Source organism: Bombina bombina, chromosome 4 (genome assembly GCF_027579735.1).
Source record: "Bombina bombina isolate aBomBom1 chromosome 4, aBomBom1.pri, whole genome shotgun sequence".
Classification (NCBI taxonomy): Eukaryota; Metazoa; Chordata; class Amphibia; order Anura; family Bombinatoridae; genus Bombina; species Bombina bombina.
Window position 1 is genome coordinate 1,192,786,167 of NC_069502.1, and position 25,725 is coordinate 1,192,811,891.

The 25,725-nt window shown below is 39.0% G+C and overlaps 1 protein-coding gene across 3 annotated transcripts in view; it reads left to right on the forward strand.

The window, feature by feature from the left end:
* The window catches only part of MOCS1 (molybdenum cofactor synthesis 1), a 255,798-nt gene that overhangs the window by 84,999 nt on the left and 145,074 nt on the right, over positions 1 to 25,725 (forward strand). For all 3 annotated transcript variants that reach the window (XM_053712667.1, XM_053712668.1, XM_053712669.1), the window contains exon 4: positions 23,920 to 24,084. In XM_053712667.1, coding sequence (XP_053568642.1) covers positions 23,920 to 24,084 — 165 coding nt within the window. The remainder of the gene's footprint in view (positions 1 to 23,919; positions 24,085 to 25,725) is intronic.

Here is a 25,725-nt window from a genome sequence, read left to right on the forward strand (position 1 = left end):
TAATAAATATAATATAGGGGTCGGCGGTGTTAGGGGCAGCAGATTAGGGGTACATAGTGTCAGTATATTTATGAAAATCTTAGCAGTGCTATCCAAATAATATATATATAAGTTTATGGCAGGGTTATAAACACAATACAAAGAAATAGAAACCCTTATCAACCATGCACCTACTAGACCATACAATTAATATAAATATCTGAATTCTTTTATTTAGGTAATATCCATAAACATATTGAACTATATTTGCAGTAAAAGGAAATTAAATAAAAGTTTATATGCGTTAAAACCAACTCTTAAGATATGCTATCCTTCTTACAAAACCCAGAAAAATATACCTTCACAATTCAGCCTTTTATTTATTTAACACAATGGGACTAAAAACCTTTAACATCCAAGCAATACAATTCTAAACAGTGTTTATAAAACAATAGGATAATATATATATTCTGCTATTTAACTGCAATTTATCCTAATACAAAATTAACTGACAATATCAGAACTTGCATAGATGAGTTACTTGGTCAATCAGACGCAGATTTAAACAATATATATATAGGCTGTGAAATGCTAACTTAAAAAGAAAAACACACTGTTTCTTTAAATCTATTAAATACAAATTAACTATGCATATAACTTATCTTACAAAAACCTTGTATACATCACCCAAATAAACAGCAATCCGGTTCCCAATGTTTTGCAACAGATCCAATTCACCTCAGAAATTCAAAATTGGGGTAAAGCATATGGAGTCCATATGGTAGGTGTGTGCTTTTGATTAATAACTGCCGCAGTTACTCCTTTCTGGATCAAAATAACACAACCCTTTCTTAGTCTCTATGCTGGGGTTAAATCATCTGATCTTACCCCTCCCCTTTTTGATTATTTATCAGTCATTGGTGAATATTGGAAACGCCCACGGCCTTGTCTTGGATTAGTTCTTTGCAACTGAACATGGATTGGTTTATTTGGTAAATGTGTTGTCAAGGAAATGCATTCTTTGCAACAACCAATCATCTCATGGTTGCAATTCCGCATCATAACACTAGGTGGCAGCAGACGTACAAACAAACAAATACAACAAGACCATCTCTAACATTTTTAAGCAAGTTAAAAAAAAAATTTCTTTCATAAAATGGTTATTTAATCAGATCACACTCTCTGCATTAATCATATATAACCCCAATTACAGATGGTTAATATTAGGTTATTTTTTTCTGATTATTCTGATACCAAATATGTTATATTATTAACATTTTATTTTATTTAGGTAATTTAATACTGCTAATTATTAGTTTAAAATGCATTACAATGTTATCGCTATCCTGGCATTTATATGTGAATAATAGCTTATTTTTAATTCAGTATCGTACTGTATTCCAAGTGAATCCTGTCTATGTAGATCTGAAATAAAAATAAATGTTAATAATCACTTCTCTTCAGGTCCATAAACATCTATTCATGTTCTTAAACACACAGAGGCTAAGATATTCATGCTTTCAAAATATACACATATATATACACATATATATATATATATATATATATATATATATATATATATATATATACATCTCATATCCATTAAAATATATACAGTTGTTTTGAAATCATAATGTAAGTCATGGGCCTTCACTGTATTATCCTAACATTCTAACTTTTCAGTAACTTCAGTTGCCAGACTTTTTGTCTCATACTCACCACATGGGGTCAATCCACGAGTAGTTGTAAAAGTCTTAATGCAGCATATTTCCTGTTTAGCTAGTAGTGCAGATGTGTATTTGATGTTTAAGGATGATTAACACCTATGTGTATAAAAGCTGTTTTTCTATGATTTTAATCAGTTCCAAGATGGGTATTTCAGACATTTCGTCTCCATATATTTTGTGTGGTGTTACCTATCTGACAATCTATCCTCTTAATTTGCCTTTTATGACTCATCCTGTTCTCTTTCAAAATTACTTCCCCCAACATTCCTCTAAGTGACTGTATTAAATTTGGCAGGCCAAATGTTCCATTGTCTTCCCCTGTGTGTTCAGCATAATTTTACATAATGAATGTGGGAGATCTCTTAGGAACAAACCTTTGTCTACAGACCATGTTCATATCCACAGATCTATTAAATAAAGACAAATATACCTCTATATATTATTTAATAATATTTCAAATACCTTGACATAAATCCCCCTTTCCAATTCAAAAATATGTAGGACACATGTATTTGAATTGGATCAAAGTTAGTGGTATTTGGTGAGGATGTTGACCGTACACATCATGGACAGTCTTCTATGTAGATAGTCTGTCAATTTTGAACCTTCATGTTTATCAGTTAGGCATCTTTAAACTATAGTATGTCTTTAGTTCATTTGGGGATATGACACTTCATTCTCCCTCTATGACTTGTAGTTGGGATCTGGGATGACACGCTCGCAATTGATTGATATGGACCCATTTATCTATGAAACTTTCATTTTTGGGGATCCGTATTTTATAGGCCACTGGAGATATTTTGTCAGTAATGACGAAAGGACCTTTCCATGAGGGAAGAAATTTCTTCTCCCTAACCTGATCTCTTCCAAAGTTATAAAGATAAACTTTATCATTTATTTCATATTCCTTTTTGGATGTTTTGAGATCATAATAGGTTTTAGTGGCAGTTGCGGCTCTTTCTAAATTCCTTTGAGCAAATGCAAAGGCATATTGCAGGTGCTTTCTTAAGTTTTCCACATATTGATGTGTATTGGCAGCGTTTATCAAATTTTGGTCTGATGTACGGTACAGCAGATGCTGAGGTAGAACCATTCTTCTACCAGTCATCAGCTCAAAAGGTGACATCTTGGTAGCACTACTTGGAGTTGCTCTTAATGCCATTAAGACTAGAGGTAGTTTTATATCCCAGTCTTTACCTGTTTCACTCACAAACTTTTTGAGGATTTTAACAATGGATTGGTTGTAACGCTCTACACCACCACTTGAGGCAGCTCTATAAGCAATATGGAGCTTTCTTTTAACCCCTAGTATTTTCCACATTTTTGTCATCACTTCGCTAGTGAAGTGGGTCCCCCGATCTGATTCGATTCTTTGGGGCAAACCAAATCTGGAAAATACATGGTTGATGAGCAATGCTGCACATGTTTCTGCACTATTGTTAGGTGCACTAATGCACTCTACCCATTTAGTGAACAGGCATGTCACTGTTAACATGTACTTGTTACCTCTTGATGATCTTGTTACTGGACCGATAAAATCAATTTGTATATCTGACCATGGCATTACCATCCCCCTCTTCTGCAATGGCGCTCTATGCGTTGGTGCAGTGGGTTGGAACTGTGGACAGATTAAACACCCTTGACAGTAGGTTTGAACATCTTTCAACATGTGTGGCCAAAAAGCGTAATCACGCAATATTTCATATGTGAGTTTGGCACCACGATGACCAGATGTGGGAGCATCATGGGCATGTTGAAGCATTAGACCTCGGAACTTGGTGGGTACTACCCACTGCTGGATGCCAGTTTTGGAGGTTCTAATTAACAAACCATCCTGTAATTTGAATTGAGATTTAGATTTTATTAAGATTCTAAGATCTTCCTTGCCAATACAATCATCTTTTGAGATGGGGTTGCTTTCAGGATCTTCTATGTGTTTATAGAAGATGCCTACAATGGGGTCTTCTTTTTGACTAGTGATCAGGTCCTCACTAGTAGAATCCTGACTCCATTGTATCAAGTTAGGCTCACTCTGTTGTTTTGCCTGGTTTCTGGTAATGGCTTCTACCTGAATTGCGCCCATTAAGTGGTCAATATTAAGGAGTTCTCCAGTTATGGCTCCTTGTTTGGCTAATGAATCCTTAAGGTCATTGCCTTCCTTATCAGGACCTAGAACTCTGGAATGACCCTTGGTCTTTTTCCAGTGTATGGTTAAATCATTGGATACTACCAGATTATCAATCTCGCAGAACAACTTGCCATGCTTGACTGGTTTGTTATTGCTTTTCTGCATGCCATTTCTTTTCCAAGTTGGCAGGTATTCAACAAAACTGTCACGCACATAATTTGAGTCAGTTATGATCACAAATTCATGAATACCATGTTCAATAGCCATTTCAATGGTTTTGAAAACAGCAGTTAGTTCTGCAACTTGACTGGATCTTGGTCCAATGTTGAAACCTACAGATATATTTGAGAATCCGTTTGCCCCAGTTATACCAATGCCAGCGACTAATCTGCGCTCATTACCAATAGTGGCATGGTAAGAACAACCATCAACATATACCCAAGGTAATGTTTGACAATGGTCCTCATTGTACATTTTATATGGGGAAAGCAATTGTTCTTCCAGAAAATCATCTTCTGATAATCCTTCCCCAGGATCTCTAGCAGTACAGTCGTGGAGCTCAGCAAGCCCTTGTGCGACTGGATTCTTTTTATTCTGCTTGTAGCGAATTTCTAAGGGCCAGCCTTGTAAGGAAAGAGTCCACGCTGTTATGCGGCTATTAGACAAATTCCCATCTCTTATTCTCTCACTTTGCAAATATAGCAAAGGCTGGTGGGCCGTTTCCACAATAATTTTCTCGCCCTGTATATAGCTGCGGAAATTTTGTAGAGCCCATACAGTAGATAAGAGGGCTTTTTCGCAATCGTTAAACTTTATTTCTACTGGGGATAGATTTTTGCTCGCATAAGCAATGGCTTTGTTCAAATTATCATGCTTTTGGTATAACACAGCACTCATGCTTACATCTGTGTACCCTGTTTCTAAGTAGAAAGGTTTACCACCTTCAGGGTACGCTAAGCAAGGTGCTTGAGTGAGTTTTCTCTTCAGCTCTCTGATGGCTGTCTCTTGAGACTCACTCCAGTGCCATTTCACATCTTTCTTCAGAAGAAGTAGTAGTGGTTTAGCTAATTCCGCATAATTATCAATGAATTTGCGAGAATAATTCGTCATACCCAGGAATGATCTCAATTCCTTTAAGTTAGTTGGGTTTTTAGAATTCACTATAGCTTCCACCTTTTTCTTTTGGGGATTTAATCCTTCAGAGGTAACTTCATGTCCCAAGAAGTTTACACGAGTGCGGCACCATTGAGCTTTTTGCAGGGATAATTTGACACCTGCCCTTTTAAGTTGGCTGAGGACGTGTTTAAGCTCTGCGATGTGTTTTTCAAAGTCTGTGCTTTTGATTAAAACATCATCAACATAAGATAAGGTCCCCCTTTCCAGTGCGTCAGGCATAGCCTTATGCATGAATACAGCAAATTCATGTCCAGAATTTATGTATCCAAATGGAAGTCTCTGGAATGCATACTGAATCTTTTGGAAGGAGAATGCTAGCTTATATTGGTCCTCTTCATGTACCTTTATGGTCCAATATCCCTGTGCACAATCAATGGCAGTGAATATTTTGGATCCCTGCATTTGTGCTAGGCACTGGTCAATGTATGGTACAGGCCAGCCAGACATGTATACTCGTTTGTTTAGCTGTCTTAAGTCAGCACACAAACGCCATTGTCCATTGGGCTTAAGGACACCTAGAATAGGATTATTATAAGAGCTGTGCACCTGTCTGATAATACCTCTTTCTTCCAAATTCCTTATGATCTCTGCAAGAGAATCATATGAGGCTAAGGGAAGTCTGTATTGTTTGACAAATACAGGTGGTGCATCGGGATCTGTTTGTATTCTTGCAATGTGCAAGTCTGTAGTACCACAGTCATAAGAATCCTTAGCAAAAATATCCTTGTACTCCATCAGGAGTTCTCGCAGCTGTTGGCGTTAATCATCGCTGGAACAGCCATTAGCTAAGGATATTTGCTCTTCTACTATTTGCTGAAATCCTGGAAAGATTTCAGGCTGTCCTATTTCATAGGCTTCTTCCAGTCTAGAGGTGAGATCCCCTTGATTATAATTTACATTGCTCCCATGACTCTGGGTATTGGGGTAATCTTGCTGTTTGATTGGCTGATCAAACACTAGAGAGGCTTCTTCAATTTTACAGATGCCTTCCTCTGAGCTGAAGGGATAAATAGATTGAACATTAAATAGACCCTCTGGCATAGATGCAAAGGATTGTTCTATTAATTGTTCTTCAGTTAGGTATCCTTCAGGTATTAGCCCAATTACATTATTCTGGAATCCAAAAGTGTAATAACTTGATTCCAGTGCATATCCTATGGTAGTTCCCTTGGATAATGTTATATCCTGTGGGGTCATGTTATGCACAATAATATGTATTGGAATAGTTCCAATATTCACCATAGGAGTGTAAGTCACTGTGACACCCAGATTTTGTATTCTATGGGAGAGGCAAATTAGTGTTTCAGAAGTTTTTAATTTCTGACCTCTCTTTACCTGTAAGGGTAAAAGAAATTTATCAGCCCCAGCAGGAATTATAACATCGCTAGATACCTGCATATTCACAGCATATGGCAATTGCTGGTTTGATTTTAGGGCTGCATTTTCATCCTGAAAGACTTCAGGGTCCCCCTTTAACCTGCTCCAAAGGCAAGAATTAATCAGATCTATTTGTATGGCATATCTATGTAAGATATCATTGCCAATGTATATTTGATTATGGGGAGTATTTAAAACTAAAAACAGGTGCTTCACTGACTTATTACCAATAGAGATAGATAATAAGCACTTAGCTGTGATGTTATAGCTTTCAGACCTGTCATCCAGGCCGTTGACACAGTGGTCTTGGGGAGAAAGATATTTAATCACTTTAGGTTCAGCTATTTGCGCTAATAAACCTTCGCTTATATAGCTAGCTTCCTGTTTTAAGTTTATTTTAGCATACTTGGTTTTACCAAGGTCATGTACTTGTATAGGGATAAATAGATCCTCTTTAACTCTCTCAATCCCTGTGAGGTATTGAGCATGGTCTCCCCCTTTAGGGATTTTAGGATCCCCCTTGTGGAGTGATATGGTTAATATATCGCCATCTAGGGAGATATTCGCTATCTTTCCGGGCGAAATTTTAAAAGTATTACTATCAGAGCCACTAAAAGGAGTTTGATCATCTATTTGTAGAATAGTGATTTCAGGTACAGAGTTATTCCTGAAATGAATCTCCACAGCATCTGGTTTCTCTTCCACCACGTGACAGCTATGTCGGGTGCGAGATATACCAGATTTTTCATAATTGATAGGCCGTTTAACTTGCGACCAAATTACATTATTTATGCAATCAATTATGGTGCTTAATCGTTTCAGGAGATCACTACCAATAATTAAACGATCAGTTGGCAGATCCACTATAATGACAGGGTGTCTTATGACCCTGTTCCCCAATTTAAATTTTAACCAGGCAGTACCGTAAACTTTTAGGGAGTCACCCCCAACACCTATTAGAGAACCGTCAAATTCTCTTATTTTGGGTTTGTGGGGTGTTAGCTCATTTAGCTGTGTGTAGTACCTGTGGGATAAGATAGTTGCCTGTGACCCAGTGTCAATTAATCCCCTGATAGGGTTGGAGACTGAATCTTGCAGCTCAACTAGTACATAATATCTTCCTGCAGTTTCTATCATTTCACACATAAAATTTGCATTCTTGTACATCTGTGGGCTTCGCCACGTTTTACCTGGATCCGCTGTGTCATTCGATGCAGAGGAAATTTCATACCTACCTGTTTCCCCTATGACAAGGTCAGCTGGGTTCTTGTGTACTGCATCTGTGGAAATAATGTTAAGAGAACACTGCAGAGGAAAAGTTTGGTTAATTTTTCCCGGCTGATGTCGCTCATTGTCACAGCTAATTTGTCCATTTCCGGTCTGTGGGGAGATAACATGATTAGTATCATTGATATTTATTACTACATTTTGTATATCTCTCCCCTCCCCTGCAGGTGATACTGCAGTATTTATGACTGTGCCTGTGGTCCACTGCTGACCACTGGCTGTACCCCTAAAAAAGTATTGTTCGGTTGCTGAGCCGTAGATTTTTGACTCATATTAGCGATTTGTTCGCTCAACCGATTTAATTGGGTAAACAGCATATCTACCTGATTGTACAAGTTACCTCTACCCCTGGGCCTATCTCTTGGTGCCCCATTGTACTGATTCCTGGACCATTGGGTTCCCTCAGAATCAGGGCCACTATTTCTATTCTGGTGTGGTTGCCCCTGGGGTTTAGCTTGTTCAGCATTAGTACTTTGGGGAGCATTATATACCTGGGGTGTCTGGTTACCCTGAGAATATCTTCGCCGTCTATTGTATCTACCCTTGTGCGGATACCAATTATTTGGTGAGTATTCTCTTTGTGAGTAATTATTCACCTGATTATGTCCCCCACTTTGGTTATAGTCTCCCTGCGCCTCAACCTGTGTAGGGGGAGGGGCAGAATTAAACCTCTGTGGAGATGGCCTGTTTTGACTGGCCACCTCTGCATAAGTTCTGTTTTTAGACTCCAAATTGAGGGGTTTAGGTGACACCCTAGTTTCTGCCACAATTTTGGGTTTTGACTCCTTTTTAACCCCCTGCTCACTGGACTGCTGAATAGAGTATAACTTCGTACTCTGTTTGATCAGCCATTCCAATGAGCAGTCCTCATCAAAATCTCTAGCTAAGTTGATTTTGATGGGTGTAGGCAATGCTTCAAAAAATAAATTTACAAATTCTGAGCCATCAAATCTGGGATTATCTTCAGCCATACTGTACGCATTTTTCAATACAGAAAGGAATTCGACTGGACTCTGATTTGCACGACACTTTAAACCATATACCGCTATTTTCGCGGCAGTTTTAGTGCGATATTGCCCGAATTCTTTTCTGCATTGTTGTTTTACCCCATTCCAGGAATGAATATTCATATCCTTTAGTGAAACAAAGAATTTGTTATGCTTACTGTCAAATACCCAAGGCAGAAATTCAATTTTCAATTTCTCACTTGTAACATTCATTATAGCTAACGCATTTTCAAAAGCCTGTAAATGATCAATTACAGATGTTGTTCCCTTATTGGAGAATATAGGTACTGCGCGTTGTACGAAGGTGATTATTTTATGGGAATCATAGACTTTATCAGACTTATTTCTCCAACATAGGTGTGTCCGGTCCACGGCGTCATCCTTACTTGTGGGATATTCTCCTCCCCAACAGGAAATGGCAAAGAGCCCAGCAAAGCTGGTCACATGATCCCTCCTAGGCTCCGCCTACCCCAGTCATTCTCTTTGCCGTTGTACAGGCAACATCTCCACGGAGATGGCTTAGAGTTTTTTAGTGTTTAACTGTAGTTTTTCATTATTCAATCAAGAGTTTGTTATTTTCAAATAGTGCTGGTACGTACTATTTACTCAGAAACAGAAAAGAGATGAAGAATTCTGTTTGTATGAGGAAAATGATTTTAGCAACCGTAACTAAAATCCATGGCTGTTCCACACAGGACTGTTGAGAGCAATTAACTTCAGTTGGGGGAACAGTTTGCAGTCCTTTGCTGCTTGAGGTATGACACATTCTAACAAGACGATGTAATGCTGGAAGCTGTCATTTTCCCTATGGGATCCGGTAAGCCATGTTTATTACGATTGTAAATAAGGGCTTCACAAGGGCTTATTTAAACTGTAGACCTTTTTTGGGCTAAATCGATTGATATTAACACTTATTTAGCCTTGAGGAATCATTTATTCTGGGTATTTTGATATAATAATATCGGCAGGCACTGTTTTAGACACCTTATTCTTTAGGGGCTTTCCCAAAGCATAGGCAGAGTCTCATTTTCGCGCCGGTGTTGCGCACTTGTTTTTGAGAGGCATGGCATGCAGTCGCATGTGAGAGGAGCTCTGATACTTATAAAAGACTTCTGAAGGCGTCATTTGGTATCGTATTCCCCTTTGGGTTTGGTTGGGTCTCAGCAAAGCAGATACCAGGGACTGTAAAGGGGTTAAAGCTTAAAACGGCTCCGGTTCCGTTATTTTAAGGGTTAAAGCTTCCAAAATTGGTGTGCAATATTTTCAAGGCTTTAAGACACTGTGGTGAAAGTTTGGTGAATTTTGAACAATTCCTTCATGTTTTTTCGCAATTGCAGTAATAAAGTGTGTTCAGTTTAAAATTTAAAGTGACAGTAACGGTTTTATTTCAAAACGTTTTTTGTACTTTCTTATCAAGTTTATGCCTGTTTAACATGTCTGAACTACCAGATAGACTGTGTTCTGAATGTGGGGAAGCCAGAATTCCTATTCATTTAAATAAATGTGATTTATGTGATAATGACAATGATGCCCAAGATGATTCCTCAAGTGAGGGGAGTAAGCATGGTACTGCATCATTCCCTCCTTCGTCTACACGAGTCTTGCCCACTCAGGAGGCCCCTAGTACATCTAGCGCGCCAATACTCCTTACTATGCAACAATTAACGGCTGTAATGGATAATTCTGTCAAAAACATTTTAGCCAAAATGAACCCTTGTCAGCGTAAGCGTGGATGCTCTGTTTTAGTTACTGAAGAGCATGACGACGCTGATATTAATATCTCTGAAGGGCCCCTAACCCAATCTGAGGGGGCCAGGGAGGTTTTGTCTGAGGGAGAAATTACTGATTTAGGGAACATTTCTCAGCAGGCTGAATCTGATGTGATTACTTTTAAATTTAAATTGGAACATCTCCGCATTTTGCTTAAGGAGGTATTATCCACTCTGGATGATTGTGAAAATTTGGTCATCCCAGAGAAACTATGTAAAATGGACAAGTTCCTAGAGGTGCCGGGGCTCCCAGAAGCTTTTCCTATACCCAAGCGGGTGGCGGACATTGTTAATAAAGAATGGGAAAGGCCCGGTATTCCTTTCGTCCCTCCCCCCATATTTAAAAAATTGTTTCCTATGGTCGACCCCAGAAAGGACTTATGGCAGTCAGTCCCCAAGGTCGAGGGAGCGGTTTCTACTTTAAACAAACGCACCACTATTCCCATAGAGGATAGTTGTGCTTTCAAAGATCCTATGGATAAAAAATTAGAAGGTTTGCTTAAAAAGATGTTTGTTCAGCAGGGTTACCTTCTACAACCCATTTCATGCATTGTCCCTGTCACTACAGCCGCATATTTCTGGTTTGATGAACTGATTAAGGTGCTCGATAGTGACTCTCCTCCTTATGAGGAGATTATGGACAGAGTCAATGCTCTCAAATTGGCTAATTCTTTCACTCTAGACGCCTCTTTGCAATTGGCTAAGTTAGCGGCTAAGAATTCTGGGTTTGCTATTGTGGCGCGCAGAGCGCTTTGGTTGAAATCTTGGTCGGCTGATGCGTCTTCCAAGAACAAGCTACTAAACATTCCTTTCAAGGGGAAAACGCTGTTTGGTCCTGACTTGAAAGAGATTATCTCTGATATCACTGGGGGTAAGGGCCATGCCCTTCCTCAGGATCGGCCTTTCAAGGCAAAAAATAGACCTAATTTTCGTCCCTTTCGTAAAAACGGACCAGCCCAAGGTGCTACGTCCTCTAAGCAAGAGGGTAATACTTCTCAGGCCAAGCCGGCTTGGAGACCAATGCAAGGCTGGAACAAGGGAAAGCAGGCCAAGAAACCTGCCACTGCTACCAAGACAGCATGAAATATTGGCCCCCGATCCGGGACCGGATCTGGTGGGGGGCAGACTCTCTCTCTTCGCTCAGGCTTGGGCAAGAGATGTTCTGGATCCTTGGGCGCTAGAAATAGTCTCCCAGGGTTATCTTCTGGAATTCAAGGGACTTCCCCCAAGGGGGAGGTTCCACAGGTCTCAGTTGTCTTCAGACCACATAAAAAGACAGGCGTTCTTACATTGTGTAGAAGACCTGTTAAAAATGGGAGTGATTCATCCTGTTCCATTGAGAGAACAAGGGATGGGGTTCTACTCCAATCTGTTCATAGTTCCCAAAAAAGAGGGAACGTTCAGACCAATCCTAGATCTCAAGATCTTAAACAAATTTCTCAAGGTCCCATCGTTCAAGATGGAAACCATTCGAACTATCCTTCCTTCCATCCAGGAAGGTCAATTCATGTCCACGGTGGATTTAAAGGATGCGTATCTACATATTCCTATCCACAAGGAACATCATCGGTTCCTAAGGTTTGCATTCCTAGACAAACATTACCAGTTCGTGGCGCTTCCTTTCGGATTAGCCACTGCTCCAAGGATTTTCACAAAGGTACTAGGGTCCCTTCTAGCGGTGCTAAGACCAAGGGGCATTGCAGTAGTACCTTACCTGGACGACATTCTGATTCAAGCGTCGTCCCTCCCTCGAGCAAAGGCTCACACGGACATCGTCCTGGCCTTTCTCAGATCTCACGGCTGGAAAGTGAACGTGGAAAAGAGTTCTCTATCCCCGTCAACAAGGGTTCCCTTCTTGGGAACAATTATAGACTCCTCAGAAATGAGGATTTTTCTAACAGAGGCCAGAAAGACAAAACTTCTGGACTCTTGTCGAATTCTTCATTCCGTTCCTCTTCCTTCCGTAGCTCAGTGCATGGAAGTGATCGGGTTGATGGTAGCGGCAATGGACATAGTTCCTTTTGCGCGCATTCATCTAAGACCATTACAACTGTGCATGCTCAGTCAGTGGAATGGGGACTATACAGACTTGTCTCCAAAGATACAAGTAAATCAGAGGACCAGAGACTCACTCCGTTGGTGGCTGTCCCTGGACAACCTGTCACGAGGGATGACATTCCGCAGACCAGAGTGGGTCATTGTCACGACCGACGCCAGTCTGATGGGCTGGGGCGCGGTCTGGGGATCCCTGAAAGCTCAGGGTCTTTGGTCTCGGGAAGAATCTCTTCTACCGATAAATATTCTGGAACTGAGAGCGATATTCAATGCTCTCAAGGCTTGGCCTCAGCTAGCGAGGACCAAGTTCATACGGTTTCAATCAGACAACATGACGACTGTTGCGTACATCAACCATCAGGGGGGAACAAGGAGTTCCCTAGCGATGGAAGAAGTGACCAAGATCATTCTATGGGCGGAGTCTCACTCCTGCCACCTGTCTGCTATCCACATCCCGGGAGTGGAAAATTGGGAAGCGGATTTTCTGAGTCGTCAGACATTGCATCCGGGGGAGTGGGAACTCCATCCGGAAATCTTTGCCCAAGTCACTCAACTATGGGGCATTCCAGACATGGATCTGATGGCCTCTCGTCAGAACTTCAAAGTTCCTTGCTACGGGTCCAGATCCAGGGATCCCAAGGCGGCTCTAGTGGATGCACTAGTAGCACCTTGGACCTTCAAACTAGCTTATGTGTTCCCGCCGTTTCCTCTCATCCCCAGGCTGGTAGCCAGGATCAATCAGGAGAGGGCGTCGGTGATCTTGATAGCTCCTGCGTGGCCACGCAGGACTTGGTATGCAGATCTGGTGAATATGTCATCGGCTCCACCTTGGAAGCTACCTTTGAGACGAGACCTTCTTGTTCAGGGTCCGTTCGAACATCCGAATCTGGTTTCACTCCAGCTGACTGCTTGGAGATTGAACGCTTGATTTTATCGAAGCGAGGTTTCTCAGATTCTGTTATCGATACTCTTGTTCAGGCCAGAAAGCCTGTAACTAGAAAGATTTACCACAAAATTTGGAAAAAATATATCTGTTGGTGTGAATCTAAAGGATTCCCTTGGGACAAGGTTAAGATTCCTAGGATTCTATCCTTCCTTCAAGAAGGATTGGAAAAAGGATTATCGGCAAGTTCCCTGAAGGGACAGATTTCTGCCTTGTCGGTGTTACTTCACAAAAAACTGGCAGCTGTGCCAGATGTTCAAGCCTTTGTTCAGGCTCTGGTTAGAATCAAGCCTGTTTACAAACCTTTGACTCCTCCTTGGAGTCTCAATTTAGTTCTTTCAGTTCTTCAGGGGGTTCCGTTTGAACCCTTACATTCCGTTGATATTAAGTTATTATCTTGGAAAGTTTTGTTTTTAGTTGCAATTTCTTCTGCTAGAAGAGTTTCAGAATTATCTGCTCTGCAGTGTTCTCCTCCTTATCTGGTGTTCCATGCAGATAAGGTGGTTTTACGTACTAAACCTGGTTTTCTTCCAAAAGTTGTTTCTAACAAAAACATTAACCAGGAGATTATCGTACCTTCTCTGTGTCCGAAACCAGTTTCAAAGAAGGAACGCTTGTTGCACAATTTGGATGTTGTTCGCGCTCTAAAATTCTATTTAGATGCTACAAAGGATTTTAGACAAACATCTTCCTTGTTTGTTGTTTATTCAGGTAAAAGGAGAGGTCAAAAAGCAACTTCTACCTCTCTCTCTTTTTGGATTAAAAGCATCATCAGATTGGCTTACGAGACTGCCGGACGGCAGCCTCCCGAAAGAATCACAGCTCATTCCACTAGGGCTGTGGCTTCCACATGGGCCTTCAAGAACGAGGCTTCTGTTGATCAGATATGTAGGGCAGCGACTTGGTCTTCACTGCACACTTTTACCAAATTTTACAAGTTTGATACTTTTGCTTCTTCTGAGGCTATTTTTGGGAGAAAGGTTTTGCAAGCCGTGGTGCCTTCCATTTAGGTGACCTGATTTGCTCCCTCCCTTCATCCGTGTCCTAAAGCTTTGGTATTGGTTCCCACAAGTAAGGATGACGCCGTGGACCGGACACACCTATGTTGGAGAAAACAGAATTTATGTTTACCTGATAAATTTCTTTCTCCAACGGTGTGTCCGGTCCACGGCCCGCCCTGGTTTTTTAATCAGGTCTGATAACTTATTTTCTTTAACTACAGTCACCACGGTACCATATGGTTTCTCCTATGCTATTATTCCTCCTTAACGTCGGTCGAATGACTGGGGTAGGCGGAGCCTAGGAGGGATCATGTGACCAGCTTTGCTGGGCTCTTTGCCATTTCCTGTTGGGGAGGAGAATATCCCACAAGTAAGGATGACGCCGTGGACCGGACACACCGTTGGAGAAAGAAATTTATCAGGTAAACATAAATTCTGTTTTTGGGATTCTCTGTTAGAGTTTCCCTCCCCCGCATCAGCTGCGCTACAGCTGTCCTCTGGATTTACATCCTGAGGGGATTGTCTATTTGGGAAATCTACTTCTGACCCGTTAGGGGTCATTTGTCTATGTTGTTCTATATATTTTCGTACCTCGTCCCTGACGCGTTCGCTAAAGGAGTTAGCATTATCTGTATTATTCTCATTGCTAATATAGGGGTTTTCATTATGGCGATATGACCTTTTTAAATCGCTTAGTTCTCTCTGGCTTTGCGCAAGCTGTTTATTTAAATCTTGTATCTGCGCGATTAAGTCCATATTGTGCTTATCTAAGGTGGCTAGGTTTTGGGCAAATTCATCCATTTTATTTTTGGCTATTTTTAAACCCTCTTCGCGTCTGCGCGAGGAACGAATACTATTTTCTAGCTCCTGTATTTGCAATCGTTTGTCTGTGACACAAAACGATATTTCGTCAATTATGCATATTAAAAGGGGCCAGGACTTTAGTATTAGTTCATCTCGCTTTTTGGGAGCTTCGCATTGATTAATCATTAATAATTCCTGGAAGAATTCATTCTCTTCATTCCACATATTATTATTAACGGTAATATTTTTAGCCCTAGTTTCAAGCATATCCATAAAATCATTTAATTCACCCGCAATATTAAACTTCCCTTTAAGGTAACTTAAGATATCTTTCTTAAGGACCTGACCTTTAGTAATAGGTATGGTTATGGGACCAATTTCATTGCTATGTATAGAATTAAATGAGTCACTTCTGGCTACAGACATTATTATATTGGTTTAGTACTTAGTTAAACTAAAACGCTAATACAATTTTTGCCAATAAAAAGAGAGAAGGAAAAATTTTATATTTAAAAAAAAAATATTATTAATTTTGAAATATGAAAAATTAATATTCCGAAATATGAAAAATTAATATTTTTGATTAACTTTGAAAATATGAAAAATCAATATTTTTGATTAATTTTGAAATATGAAAAATTAATATTTTTATTAATTTTTCAAAATTAATCTTTAATAATATTTCAAGATATTAATACAATCTCGAAATATGAAAAATAATATTTCAACTTTTCAAAAAAAAATTATATCTTCAAAATATTAATATCGAAATATGAATTTTTTTATTTTTTTTTCTTCTCTTTTATAATAATTTCTATTTACTTACAAATATATTATATCAATTATGATGGAATATTAATAAATCTCAGAAAAAGTGCCTCCAATTATTATGTCAGTATATTTATGAAAATCTTAGCAGTGCTATCCAAATAATATATATATAAGTTTATGGCAGGGTTATAAACACAATACAAAGAAATAGAAACCCTTATCAACCATGCACCTACTAGACCATACAATTAATATAAATATCTGAATTCTTTTATTTAGTTAATATCCATAAACATATTGAACTATATTTGCAGTAAAAGGAAATTAAATAAAAGTTTATATGCGTTAAAACCAACTCTTAAGATATGCTATCCTTCTTACAAAACCCAGAAAAATATACCTTCACAATTCAGCCTTTTATTTATTTAACACAATGGGACTAAAAACCTTTAACATCCAAGCAATACAATTCTAAACAGTGTTTATAAAACAATAGGATAATATATATATTCTGCTATTTAACTGCAATTTATCCTAATACAAAATTAACTGACAATATCAGAACTTGCATAGATGAGTTACTTGGTCAATCAGACGCAGATTTAAACAATATATATATAGGCTGTGAAATGCTAACTTAAAAAGAAAAACACACTGTTTCTTTAAATCTATTAAATACAAATTAACTATGCATATAACTTATCTTACAAAAACCTTGTATACATCACCCAAATAAACAGCAATCCGGTTCCCAATGTTTTACAACAGATCCAATTCACCTCAGAAATTCAAAATTGGGGTAAAGCATATGGAGTCCATATGGTAGGTGTGTGCTTTTGATTAATAACTGCCGCAGTTACTCCTTTCTGGATCAAAATAACACAACCCTTTCTTAGTCTCTATGCTGGGGTTAAATCATCTGATCTTACCCCTCCCCTTTTTGATTATTTATCAGTCATTGGTGAATATTGGAAACGCCCACGGCCTTGTCTTGGATTAGTTCTTTGCAACTGAACATGGATTGGTTTATTTGGTAAATGTGTTGTCAAGGAAATGCATTCTTTGCAACAACCAATCATCTCATGGTTGCAATTCCGCATCATAACACTAGGTGGCAGCAGACGTACAAACAAACAAATACAACAAGACCATCTCTAACATTTTTAAGCAAGTTAAAAAAAAAATTTCTTTCATAAAATGGTTATTTAATCAGATCACACTCTCTGCATTAATCATATATAACCCCAATTACAGATGGTTAATATTAGGTTATTTTTTTCTGATTATTCTGATACCAAATATGTTATATTATTAACATTTTATTTTATTTAGGTAATTTAATACTGCTAATTATTAGTTTAAAATGCATTACAATGTTATCGGTATCCTGGCATTTATATGTGAATAATAGCTTATTTTTAATTCAGTATTGTACTGTATTCCAAGTGAATCCTGTCTATGTAGATCTGAAATAAAAATAAATGTTAATAATCACTTCTCTTCAGGTCCATAAACATCTATTCATGTTCTTAAACACACAGAGGCTAAGATATTCATGCTTTCAAAATATACACATATATATACACATATATATATATATATATATATATATATATATATATAAAAATCTCATATCCATTAAAATATATACAGTTGTTTTGAAATCATAATGTAAGTCATGGGCCTTCACTGTATTATCCTAACATTCTAACTTTTCAGTAACTTCAGTTGCCAGACTTTTTGTCTCATACTCACCACATGGGGTCAATCCACGAGTAGTTGTAAAAGTCTTAATGCAGCATATTTCCTGTTTAGCTAGTAGTGCAGATGTGTATTTGATGTTTAAGGATGATTAACACCTATGTGTATAAAAGCTGTTTTTCTATGATTTTAATCAGTTCCAAGATGGGTATTTCAGACATTTCGTCTCCATATATTTTGTGTGGTGTTACCTATCTGACAATCTATCCTCTTAATTTGCCTTTTATGACTCATCCTGTTCTCTTTCAAAATTACTTCCCCCAACATTCCTCTAAGTGACTGTATTAAATTTGGCAGGCCAAATGTTCCATTATCTTCCCCTGTGTGTTCAGCATAATTTTACATAATGAATGTGGGAGATCTCTTAGGAACAAACCTTTGTCTACAGACCATGTTCATATCCACAGATCTATTAAATAAAGACAAATATACCTCTATATATTATTTAATAATATTTCAAATACCTTGACAATAGGGATAACGTAGGTTGCGGCGGTGTACGGAGCGGCAGATTAGGGGTTAAAAATAATATGCAGGTGTCAGCGATAGCGGGGGTGGCAGAATAGGGGTTAATAAGTGTAAGGTTAGGGGTGTTTAGACTCGGGGTACATGTTAGAGTGTTAGGTGCAGACGTAGGAAGTGTTTCCCCATAGGAAACAATGGGGCTGCGTTAGGAGCTGAACGCTGCTTTTTTGCAGGTGTTAGGTTTTTTTTCAGCTCAAACAGCCCCATTATTTCCTATGGGAGAATCGTGCACGAGCACGTTTTTGAGGCTGGCCGCGTCCGTAAGCAACTCTGGTATCGAGAGTTGCATTTGCGGTAAAAATGCTCTACGCTCCTTTTTTGGAGCCTAACGCAGCATTTTTTTGAACTCTCGATACCAGAGTTAATTTTATGGTGCGGCCAGAAAAAATCCCGCTGAGCGTTAACAGCCCATCTACCGCCAAACTCCAAATCTAGCCGTTAGTGATTTAAAAAGCGTCATTAGTAATAAAAGAATTAACTAGTTTGAGAGCCTTAATTCTATCCAAAATGTCATCTAATGGGGTCTCAACCTTGAGAGACTTCTCTAGAGCCTCAAAGCAAAAAAGCTGCTGCAGTAATTACTGGAACAATGCAAGCCATCGGTTGAAAAAGAAAACCCCTGATTAATAAATAATTTCTTTAGTAGACCCACTAATTTTATATCCATAAGGTCCTTGAAAGCACAACTGTCCTTAATGGATATAGTTGTACACTTAGCTAGGGTAGATATAGCTCCCTCTACCTTAGAGACCGTTTCATAAGTCCCGAATGGTGTCTGGTATGGGAAACAAAAAGTAGGAGGGGGAGAAACGGTATACCTAGTCTATCCCATTCCTTTTTTTATAATTTCCGAAATTCTCATAGGAACCAGAAAAATATCAGTGTAAGTAGGAACTTCCAAATATTTATCCATTTTACACAATTTCTCTGGAGAAATCACAATAGGATCACAATCATCCAGAGTCGCTAAAACCTCCCTAAGCAACAGGCGGAGGTGTTCAAGCTTAAATTTAAATGACATAGCATCTGAATCTGTCTGAGGCAAAACATTCCCTGAATCAGAAATTTCACCCTTAGACAGTAATTCCCTGATCCCCAACTCAGAGCACTGTGAGGGAACATCAGAAATAGCTAATAAAGCATCAGAGGATTCAGTATTTACATTAATACTTGACCTACTGCGTTTACCCTGCAACATTGGTAAATTAGACAATACCTCTGTAAGGGTAGTTGACATAACTGCAGCCATCTCCTGCAGAGTAAAGGAATTAGACGCACTAGAAGTACTAGGCGTCGTTTGTGTGGGCGTTAAAGGTTGTGACACTTGGGGAGAATTGGATGGCATATCCTGATTCTCTTCAGACTGAGAATCATCCTTAGGCGCACTTACTTTATTTAAAATATGCTTTTTACATTGTAAAGCCCTTTACAAAAGTTACACAATGTTAGAGGGGGTTGCACAATAGCTTCTAAACACATAGAACGATGAAAAACCTCAATGTCAGACATGTTGAACAGACTAGGAATACCACAAAAGTCGTTTAAACACTTATTTATTAGAAAAAAACGTGTACTGTGCCTTTTAAGAAAAGAACAATTTTTCCAAAACGCACAAAAAATGTTAAATTATTCCCAAATTTATCTTAATATCGTTGGTTAATCCAAAAATTTCTGCACCCAGAAGCAAGGGCAGAAAAAAGCTTTAGAAGTACTTATATCAACATGTAGTAAAAAGATAGATAAAAATACCCTCTGCACCCCGTGTACTTTGAATCAAGTTTCCAACCCTTCAGACCAGCTACACAGTCCAGGAGCCACCGAGTTACTGTTTGCTGCTGCTAAGCCTGAAGAAAGTGCGCCAAAATAGGCTCCGCCCCTTAAGGTCAAAAGTCGATGAAGGCCCAAACAACACCGCATGGGAATGCAGTTTTGCACTAAAGTAAAAATGCACACACAATATAACCCTCAAGCATAAAAACAATAAGTTATAAGTGCCAAAAATAAAAAACGTAAAACATCGTTTTTTATATTGTCTCCCATGTCACATAATGCCCAAATATCAACTAATGATAAATTTAATATAGGGACTCCAGTAACACCCCTCTTATTAAAATTGGTTTTACTGCTTACCCCATTCCCATACAGGGAAATAATGCCAGCCAGTTCTGATACACCAAGTCTCCTCAGAAAAAAATGCTGCACATACCTTAATGCTGCTTGTAGCATGAAACCAGTCTCCACATTGAAGATGTCTCATGGTTATCTTCAGAAGTTTCGTGGGAACCAGCTTGGATCTTCGTTACAAATGTTAAGATCATCAAACCTCAGGGCAGAAATCTTCCATATCCCCCTGAGGAAAATAGTATGCACCGGTACCATTTAAAATAAAAAACTTCTTGATTGAAGAAACTAAAACTAACACCTCACTTTACCATGTCTTCCTAGTATAACACAGGCAAATAGAATGACTGAGGGTGGAGGGGAAGGGGAAGGGCTATATATACAGCTCTGCTGTGGTGCTCTTTGCCACTTCATGTTAGCAGGAGGTTAATATCCCACAACTAAGGATGAAATCCGTGGACTCGTCATATCTTTGTAAAAGAAAAATAGTTTTTTCACTATTGGATATATAATGTATTATTATGAACACCACTTCATAAATTCACCCACGGATGCACCCCAAGGAGACTTTTAATCATCCTGCTGTTTGGACTTTTCATCAAGTCACATGTTTTTTGGACATACTATTAATATTAGTGTAAACCTTTATCGGATTTTATCTGTCAGGTTCCTTTTGATCTAACCCGATAGCTTCTTAACACATATATATATATACACACATATATTTTAACTATTCCTGACCTTTTTTTATTTAATTTTTTAATCAGTTTTGTAACATGGATCCATGAGAATTTATGTCTTTTAATAAATATATATGTTTGAATATCTTAACCCCTTAGTGACCAGAGCACTTTTCCATTTTCTGTCCGTTTGGGACCAAGGCTATTTTTACATTTCTGCGGTGTTTGTGTTTAGCTGAAATTTTCCTCTTACTCATTTACTGTACCCACACATATTATATACCGTTTTTCTCGCCATTAAATGGACTTTCTAAAAATACCATTATTTTCATCATATCTTATCATTTACTATAAAATAATTTATAAAATATGAGGAAAAATGGAAAAAAACACACTTTTTCTAACTTTGAACCCCAAAATCTGTTACATATCTACAATCAGCAAAAAACACCCATGCTAAATAGTTTCTAAATTTTGTCCTGAGTTTAGAAATACCCAATGTTTACATCTTCTTTGCTTTTTTTGTAACTTATAGGGCCATAAATACAAGTAGCACTTTGCTATTTTCAAACCATTTTTTTTCAAAATTAGCGCTAGTTACATTGGGACACTGATATCTTTCAGGAATCCCTGAATATCCATTGACATGTGTATATTTTTTTTTAGAAGACATCCCAAAGTATTGATCTAGGCCCATTTTGGTATATTTCATGCCACCATTTCACCGCCAAATGCGATCAAATACAAAAAATCGTTCACTATTTCACAAATTTTTTCACAAACTTTCAGTTTCTCACTGAAATTATTTACAAACTGCTTGTGCAATTATGGCATTAATGGTTGTAAATTCTTCTCTGGGATCCCCTTTGTTCAGAAATAGCAGACATATATGGCTTTGGCATTGCTTTTTGGTAATTAGAAGGCCGCTAAATGCCACTGCGCACCACACGTGTATTATGCCCAGCAGTGAAGGGGTTAATTAGGAAGCATGTAAGGAGCTTTTTGGGGTATTTTTAGCTTTAGTGTAGTGTAGTAGACAACCCCAAGTATTGATCTAGGCCCATTTTGGTATATTTCATGCCACCATTTCACCGCCAAATGCGATCAAATTAAAAAAAAGTTAAATTTTTCACAATTTTAGGTTTCTCACTGAAATCATTTACAAACACCTTGTGCAATTATGGCACAAATGGTTGTAAATGCTTCTCTAGGATCCCCTTTGTTCAGAAATAGCAGACATATATGACTTTGGCGTTGCTTTTTGGTAATTAGAATGCTGCTAAATGGCGCTGCGCATCACACGTGTATTATGGCTAGCAGTGAAGGGGTTAATTAGGTAGCTTGTAGGGAGCTTGAAGGGTTAATTTTAGCTTTAGTGTAGAGATCAGCCTCCCACCTGAAACATCAGACCCCCTGATCCCTCCCAAACAGCTCTCTTCCCTCCCCCACCCCACAATTGTCCCCGCCATCTTAAGTACTGGCAGAAACTCTGCCAGTACTAAAATAAAAGGAAAATTTTGGCCTTTTTGTGCATTTTTTTTAGCATATTTACATATGCTTATGTGTAGGATCCCCCTTAGCCCCCAACCTCACTGATCCCCCACCAAACAGCTCTCTAACCCCCCCCCCCTCTGACTTAATGTGCGCCATCTTGGGTACTGGCAGCTGCCAGTACCCATTTTAGTGAAAAATATGCTGTTATTATTAAAAAAAATGTCCCTTTTCTGTAGTGCAGCTTCCCCCCCCCAATACCAACCCCCCACCCCTTCCTGATCCCTTAGATGCTTTTAAAAAAATAAGTTTATTTTCATTTTTTTTACAATTTACTTGTAACTTTTTTCTGTAGTGTAGCGGTTCCCACCCGCTCCCGCCCCGTGCACGCGCCCGCCACCCCCCGTGCACGCGCGCCCCCGTGCGGGCCCCCATCGATGGCCGCCCACCCACCTCCCACTTCAGCTCCCACCCACCAACGAATGCGGCCATCGATGTCCGGTGCAGAGAGGGCCACAGAGTGGCTCTCTCTGCACCGGAGGGGTAAAAAATGTTATTGCAGGATGCCTCAATATCGAGGCATCCTGCAATAACCGGAAAACAGCTGGAAGTGATCAGGATCGCTTCCAGCTGCTTTCCAAACCGAGGACGTGCAGGGTACGTCCTTGGTCGTTAAGTGACTTTTTTAAGAGGACGTACCCTGCACGTCCTCGGTCATTAAGGGGTTAATCCTGCCTACAGACAAGCTAAACCCTGCCCCAGAATATCTTAGTCCTACCTATAGACAAGCAAAACCCTGCCTCAGAATATCTTAATCCTACTACAGACAAACAAGCAAAACCATTCCCCAGAATATTTTAATCCTGTCCACAGATAAAATAAACCCTGCCCCAGAATATCTTAATCCTGCCCTCTGACAAGATAAACCCTATCCTAGAAAATCTTAATCCTGTCCACAGACAAACTAAACCTTGACCCTAGGCTGCATAATCCCTGCCATAGACCAGCAAAATCTTGTCCTAGAATTCCTAGGTCTGCCCATAGGCCAACTACACCCTGTTGTTAGACAAACCACTGGCTAATAATTATAATGAAAAATGCTCTGGCCATGGGGGCATATGAGGGGGCTGGCAAAATAAGAAATTCACATGTAAATTATAGATAATAAATTGTGGCTTTAATTGCTATTTAAACAGCTATAGTACTGTATATATTTCATGACCTACTTAATCTGTTGAGCTAAAGTCAATTATAACGTTTACAGTGTTTCAGGCGGTGATCGACCATTTCTAACACTGTTTTTACCTTTTGTAGCACAGCTCCGGCGACTGGAAGGCCTGAAGACCATTGCACTTACCACTAATGGAATTAACTTAGCAAGACAACTACCCAAACTGAAAGATGCTGGTTTGGATATTCTCAATATCAGCCTAGACACCCTTGTTCCAGCAAAATTTGAATTTATTGTTCGAAGAAAAGGTAGGTCCAAAAGAGCTGTCGTTTAGACAGATAACCCCACCTTGCATGCTTATTGTAGATGTTGTGGGTAAATGTATTACTGGGCTCGCTACTTAGCGGCTGCACACTTCTGTAAGTATTGCCAATTAAGTCATTTAGACAAAGGGCTTCCAGGCTGTTTATCTTCATTCCATCCTTCATGCTGTAATTAGGTCTTGATCTTTAATGTATTTTAAAGGGATGTCCTTGTGCTGAATAAACCAATTTTTCTTTCATACAGGAGGTGAGAGTCCATGATTCATTACTCCTGGGAATTAATATTCCCTGCCATTAGTAGGAGGCAAAGATTCCCAAACCCCAAGAGCTCTATATAACCCCTCCCACCTCACTGGTAAACTAGTCTTCTCTTTGCCTCCGCTGGAGGAAGGTGAAGGATAGAAGAAGAAAATGTACACATGATTCTTCAGAGAGAGGGGTTCTTAGACTGAGTTGAGGCCCATTTCCCTTCGGAGTGCTGTACATGTCGGAGGGTTGTATGTAGGGATGTGGGCCTTCGGGTTTGCACACTTTGAATTAGCGCTCGTAATCCCTCGGGTTTGTGCACATCAGACTGTGGCGTGCTTTTTTTCTTTATTTGCCCTCTGGTTTTGTGTGCGCTCCGTATCTGTTAGAGCGCTATCCAGTCATTAGATGTGAAGATTGTTTTGTTGGAGCTGCTTTTGGAGGTGGTAAGATTCTCATTTCCTCAAGAACTCTCTTGCTAAGGTTTCTTATGTATCTTCAGAAGAAGAGGTTTTCTCTGATGATTCTCTGATGTCTTCCTCAGATCATGAACCAGAAACTTCCTCTCTTTTGTTTAAAGTTGAATATATTTGTCCTCTTTTAAAGGAAGTTTTGCTTACTTTTGAGGTTAAGAATCCTAAGGTTACTTAATATAAACAACTATTGGAGAAACTGCTGTTCCTTCTTTGTGTCCTAATCCTAAAATTTCTTCAGAAAGGCTTCTTCACAATTTGGATGTTGTTAGGGCCTTTAAATATTATGCTGATGCCACTAAAATGTTTAGACAAACTTCTAGTTTGTCTGTTTTTCATAAATCTTATTTGAAGGTGGGACAACCTCCACCTAAATGGATTGCTGCTCATTCTACCAGATCAGTTGCCACTTCCTGGGTCCTGGGCTTTTAAGAATGAGGCATCAGTTGACCAAATTTGCAAGGCAGATACTTGGTCTTCACTGCATACTTTTACTAAATTCTACTAGTTTAGTGTTTTTTCTTCTTCTGAGGCAGACTTTGGCAGGAAAGTCTTCAAGCAGTTGTCTCAGCTTAATTGTTTTGCCTGTGGGTTTTTTTTTCCTACTCCTACTGTTTTGCTCTTATTACTTTTGCCTACCTCTTTTGCTTGGTTATACACCAGACTAGTTTACTAGTGAGGTGGGAGGGGTTTTATAGAGCTCTTGTGGTTTAGGAATCTTTGCATCCTCCTAGTGGTAGAGAAGAGTAATTCCCAGGAGTAATGGATTGTGGATTCTCACCACCATGAAAGAAATTAATTTATTAGGTAAGCATAAATTATTTTTTGGTTTTTTTTATCTAGGAGTTGTTACCTTCAGCCAGTAAAGTTTGGTATTGTACACTACTGTGTACTTCCTGTCCCTTTT